This window comes from Anastrepha obliqua, chromosome 5 (assembly GCF_027943255.1).
Source record: "Anastrepha obliqua isolate idAnaObli1 chromosome 5, idAnaObli1_1.0, whole genome shotgun sequence".
NCBI classification, from domain to species: domain Eukaryota; kingdom Metazoa; phylum Arthropoda; class Insecta; order Diptera; family Tephritidae; genus Anastrepha; species Anastrepha obliqua.
The window spans coordinates 78,399,783-78,405,678 of record NC_072896.1 but is presented as its reverse complement, the minus strand read 5'-3'; the positions used below and the strand labels follow the sequence as shown (position 1 = coordinate 78,405,678).

The following is a 5,896-nucleotide window of genomic DNA, read 5'->3' as shown; positions in this document are numbered from 1 at the left end:
GAAGCTCCAAAAATCCATCAACACTTCCATATTCCCTCCGCAAATGAATTTGATCTTCAAATAATTTGCTTAGCAACTCACTCTTTCAAAGCATTTGCCCATCCTCTTCAGAACAAGGCCATTTTCTCAAGCAAATCTTATTCCCCCCGATTGCATAATGACACTATACTTATTAATTTCTTTCGAATGCAGAATATTGCTGAATGGTGAGATATATTTAAGAAGCAAATAGCCTATTTTTTGGATCAATGACATTCTTGAATTCTTAAAACTTTCAAACGCGGAAATTTAACTTCGTACACTCAAGGGACTCATAACAATAAGATGCAATTAAAACGTGCTAAGTTAAGGTAATAAGATTGGTTACAAAGCAGAGATTTCTGCTGAGTGATGGGATATGTTGGCTTTAAAGCTAAGTTATAGAGTCAAACTTTTTAGTACAGAGAAATATCGTGCTCAAAGTAGTGGACTTATATAGGCAAAATGCACTTAAAGACTTTTATAATGCAAAGATTCCTAATTAACGGGAATTCATTATAAATATTTACCTCAGGTAGAAGTGGGAGGCCTGAAAGTAGTTTATTTTTCTTCCTTCACCGCCAAGAGCTGAACGCTGTCTAAAAATTATAAATCGTGCAAATTTAGATTAGTAACAGGATATTCAAATATTCTTGAATTTTAAACTCCATTGGAGACACACTAAATATGCGACCTGCTTGGTAACCCCACAAAAGTCGCACAAAAGCGCCAACATGTGTAAGCGATATCGCACAAAAAATATCTCTGTGCGCATACACGTTTGTACATATATGAAGATGCATATCTCCAAAAGTTGTATGTTCATATGAATTGGCGCACCAAATGCTGCAATTCCGCTAGCCACAAATATGGAATTCCGTATTAATTGAAAAGCTTTAATCTGTGCTCAGCTTCCTCGGACCGCAATCGATATGAGCAACGCATTGCCGGCTCGCCGCAGCTCGCAAACACCCAACCTCCCAGCCACCCAACCGGCCAGACATTATTCGCTGGTCCAACGTATTAATGCAACGCGCGAACATATCGCTATTGCAATAATCACAGCACTACCTCACAGGCACACTCATACTCGTGCACACTCATATGAATGCTTCGTCTCCTATTTGTACTCATCGAACGAGAAGTGGTATAAAAATGCCGCGAACATTGATGCTGACCAACAGAGTTCAATAACAGCTACTGCTGCGATCAACAAACAGAACAATTGCTAAGCGCGGATCAAAAGGGAGCAAAGCAGTGCAGAACAATTGTTGTTGGTCATTGATGCTTTGGTGCCTTAACTTCACGCTTATTTTACTACGAAGAGCTGTTGACAGTGGAAAGCTTTTCGACTGAATTGTTTGTGCAGACAAACGACACCACCAACAGTTGGATTATTGTAGCTGTTGAATTGAAATTAAATAAAATAAACTAAAACTCAACGAACCGGGCCAATTAAACGAAATTTAAACAGAGCATTAAATTAGCAGTAAAATCGCAGCTGGAAAATTTGCTGAGTTTTCGGCCGTTGAAAGAAGTGTTGATTACTGATCAATTTTACAGTTTTTTTATTAAAATTTTTGGGCCTTTGGTGTAATGGCTGCTAGTACTAGCAAAGTTTTGGAGTTGCTGCTGCTGTTATTGCCACTGCTAGTTTGTACTAATAAGTGCGGTAAGTTAATAAAATCATAAAAATAAAGCTATTGTTATTTTTCCAAGGTCAGATTTAATTGCAACAATGTGTTTAATTGCGAAAAATAACGTGGCGAATTACTAATACTGGTCTAACAAGCGCATATATTAGCAAAATATGAGAGAATAAAAATACGAAAATATGAAAAATGAAAATGAAGTGAAATTCGAAATCTAAAACCTGAGTTTCAAAAAGTGAAATAAAAAAAATAAAAACTAAAAACTCGAAACTCAAACCTAAATCGCCAAAATTAGAAATTATAACTTCAAAGGTCTAAATTTATATCTCACAAATCAGAATAAAAATTTCAAAATTAAAACCTAATATGCAAAACACCAGTTTTAAGATCCAAATTTTAAGAAACACAATTTAAAAATGGAAGCTGAAAATGTTAAATTCAACTGAAACCCCAAAATTTACAGTTAAAATTGAGAACTCAAAACTTAAAATTCAAACTTTCAATACATAATTCATAATTAAATTTTAAATTTTAAAACCATAATAAAAAAAACAGAATATAAACGACAAAATTCAAAAATCGAAATACAAAAAATTAAAAAGAAAAACAAAAACTCAAAATTCAAAATTTAAATTTCGAAAACCAAAATTCAAATTTCAGAACTCAGAATTGAATATTGCAGATTTAAATTCAAAATTTAAAATGTAAAATTAAAAACTAAAAATTCAAACCTCAAAACTCACATCTAAAAATTCAAAAGACAAATTTCAATATTCATAAATCAAAAACGGAAACGGAAACTGAAAATACGAAATTATGAACTCGAAATTCGAAAATCAAACTAGAAAATAAAAGGAAAATACAAAACTCAAAAACGAAAATTCAAATTTCAAAATCAACAATTTGAAATTAAAAATTCATAAAGTAAAATTAAAAAACAAAAACTCTACTGAAAATAGAAGATTTAGAATTCGAAATTTAGACTTCAAAAATCATAATTGCAACTTACAGTTTATAGTTTTTAATTAAAAAATAATAAAAGCTGTAAGTTGAAAGTTCAAAATCAAACTAAAAATTAAAAATAGGAAAATAAAAGCCAAAAATTAAAAGTCTACAATTCACTATTCAAATTCAATAAGAAATTTGAAAATAAAAAAAATTCAAAGTTTAAAATTGGCAATTCACTATTCAAAATTCAAAACCACGATTAAAAATTAGAAAATAAAACCTAAAACATCAAAAGTGACAATTAGCAATTCCACGTTCTAATTAATAATTCTAAATTCGTAGTTCAAAATTAAAAATGCAAAATTTCAAAATTAAAAATTTGAAAATTAAAGTTCAAAAACCAAATACAAAACTAGAAATTTGCTTAAAACTTCAAAATAAATTCAAAACGAAATACCTAAAGTTAAAGAGTCTAAAGACAAAACACAAAATACATAACTCAAAATTAAAAATTGAGAATTGGGAATTGAGAATTAAAAGCTACCAGCTCCAAATTAAAAATTAAGTATTCAAGTTCATAAACCAAAATCCAAAATTCGGAATTGATATTCAAAATTTAAAATTCAAAACCCAAAATTGCACATCAAAGTACAAATACAATATACAAAATTAAAAATTAAAAGTTCAAAGTCCAAACACAAAATAGAAAATTCAAAATTCAAAAATTCAAAATTCAAAAATCAAAATCAAAATAATAGTTTAAAACTCTAAATTAAAAGTACAAAATTTAAAAATTAGAATTAAAAATTAAAAAATAAAATAAAGGCTAAAAATTCAGAATTGAAAGCTCAAACTCAAAAAAAACTAAACAAAAATTAAATGAAGATTAAAAATTAAAATTAAAAATTTTATTATACTGTAGGAATTAAAATTTAAAATGAAAAAACGAAAATTAAAGATTTTAAATGCAAAATACAAAGCTCGAGATTAAAATCTAAACATCAAAGAATTAAAAACTCCAAGCTCGAAATTAAAAATTTAATATTTAAGTTCATAAATCCAAATCAAAAACTTTTATTCAATTCAAAATTCTCAAATAGTTTTTAAAATAGTTTAAAAATTTAATATTTAAGTTCACAAATCCAAATCAAAAACTTTTATTCACTTCAAAATTCTAAAATTCAAAATTCCAAATACAAAATAAAAATTCAAAGTTAAAAGTCCAAACACAAAATAAAAAATTCAAAACTTAATATTCAAAATTAAAAATACAAAATATAAATTTCAAAATAAAAACCCGAAAATTAAAGTTCACAAAATTAAAAATTAAAAATTCAAAAATTAAAATGGAAATCCCAAAATAAGATATTCAAATAAAAAATTTAAATTTAAAGATGAAACTTCAAAACTAATTATTCCAGATTCGAAATCACTTCCGCTAAAATAACATCAAGTCATAACACATCCCACGACATCACAGCTCATCACAAAACCAAGCCACATTTATTAGAATTTTTAATTCCAGATTAAACACTTTTCCATCCACCCACCTTTTATGGTCCATTTAATTCTCTTCCATTAATTTTGTCCTAAAAAACGTTTGCTTCCAGTTTCAGCAGCGATTTTAGCGCCCATGCGTGACGTGGCGCCCAACGAAGACATCGGCAGCAATGTACTCGCAAATCTCGAATTGGAGGCCTATTATGAGCGACAACAGCAGCGCGATATGAGTCAAACCTTCAACATGGACGAGGAACTCGAGGACGAAAGTGAAGATGATGAATTCTGTGTGTGGCATAAATGTGATAACGATCTGCGCGAGCCACGTGGCTTCAAGAAATACTTTGACTTCTCATTCCTGAAGAAATTCATGAGCCACTTAAATCCCTTTGGCATGTCGCGCATGAACATGAACTTCTATCTTTTCAAACAGGACTTTCCCGATTGTGGGCGCGAGCTGCGCATAAACGATAAGCGCGAAGATATACTGGGTGCAGGTTTTAATCCCAGACACCAAACACGGTAAATACACAAGGGTGCTGGGTGTGTCTGTGTGTGTATGTGTGTGTGCTAACTAGTCATGATTTATCACTAATGAATTGCTTCTCCCTTTATGCCCACCCGCCCAACAGCATCATCATTCACGGCTGGATGAGTCAATCTCGCGGCTCCTTCAATCGCGACGTTAAAAATGCCTACCTCAAACGCGGCGACTACAACGTAATTGTCGTCGATTGGAGTGCCAGCGCTACCAATGTCAATTACTTTGCGGTCGTCAAAATGATTGAAGGCTTTGGCGCACAAGTGGCACGCTTCACACAACACCTCAAGCGCACCGTTAACGCCGATTATGATGATATGTACTTGATTGGTCACTCGCTTGGCGCGCAAATCGCTGGTGCTGCGGGCAAGCTCATTAAACCGGCGCGTTACAACACCATCTTCGCATTAGATCCGGCTGGTCCAAAATTCCGTCATCGCAGTGCCGAATTTCGCATTGATCCTTCCGATGCCAAGTACGTCGAATCTATACAGACAAGCGGCAATTTGGGTTTCCTCGAACCGACCGGTAATGCCACCTTCTACCCGAACTATGGATTATACCAGCGTAGTTGCTACTATGTGGGCTGCTCACATATACGCGCCTACAAAATGTTTGCCGAATCCATTATAACCGATGTGGGTTTCTGGGGTACGCGCTGTGAACGTCGTGAACCGGAATGGGAGTGCAATGAAAAGGCGCCTTCGAATGATTTATATCGCATGGGTGGAGAGCCAGTGCAAGAGAAAAGTGGCATATTCTATGTTAAAACGAATAAAAGTGCGCCGTTTGCGTTGGGACGAAATTGGCAAGATGCGGAATGAGTATGAGAAAGTCGAATAAATATAGGGAATTTTCTATTAGATAGTAAACATTAAAAAATGTGATATTTTAGGTGAATTTGAAATTTAATATCACTTTTTTATATTCATATTGAATTCAGCAACTTACACTTTGAGTCATTTAATAATAGATTTTAGATAAATAAGTGTTTTAAGACTGTTTATGTTGTTGATTTTATACCGAACACTTTTTATAGAATGAAAACTTTAATTAAGAAACAAAAATACAAAATGATTAGTTTTGATTCCAAGAACTATTTTATTCAGATATCCATTGTAAGCCACATTCCGGCCAGATGAGCATCATGTTTCGAATCGTTGGCCTGATAAAATTTGAACCATAATATTAAACTATTGTATATATGTATACATGTACCCAGTCGACTCTCGTTAAT

The 5,896-nt window shown here is 32.3% G+C and overlaps 1 protein-coding gene across 1 annotated transcript; it reads left to right on the top strand.

Moving 5' to 3' along the window:
* Nucleotides 1–1,142: 1,142 nt before the first annotated feature.
* Nucleotides 1,143–5,597, top strand: LOC129247989 (phospholipase A1-like). The gene is made up of 3 exons (XM_054887379.1): nucleotides 1,143–1,690; nucleotides 4,229–4,640; nucleotides 4,751–5,597. Exons 1-3 carry the CDS (start codon nucleotides 1,615–1,617, stop codon nucleotides 5,481–5,483), a joined length of 1,221 nt encoding a protein of 406 aa, XP_054743354.1. The 5' UTR covers nucleotides 1,143–1,614; the 3' UTR covers nucleotides 5,484–5,597.
* Nucleotides 5,598–5,896: the final 299 nt, after the last annotated feature.

Coding starts and splice junctions, on each gene's coding strand:
- LOC129247989 (XM_054887379.1), top strand. CDS start 1,615: ATGGCTGCTAGTACTAGCAAAGTTTTGGAGTTGCTGCTGCTGTTATTG. Junction 1,691..4,228: donor AGTTTGTACTAATAAGTGCG/GTAAGTTAATAA, acceptor GTTTGCTTCCAG/TTTCAGCAGCGATTTTAGCG. Junction 4,641..4,750: donor AATCCCAGACACCAAACACG/GTAAATACACAA, acceptor CCCGCCCAACAG/CATCATCATTCACGGCTGGA.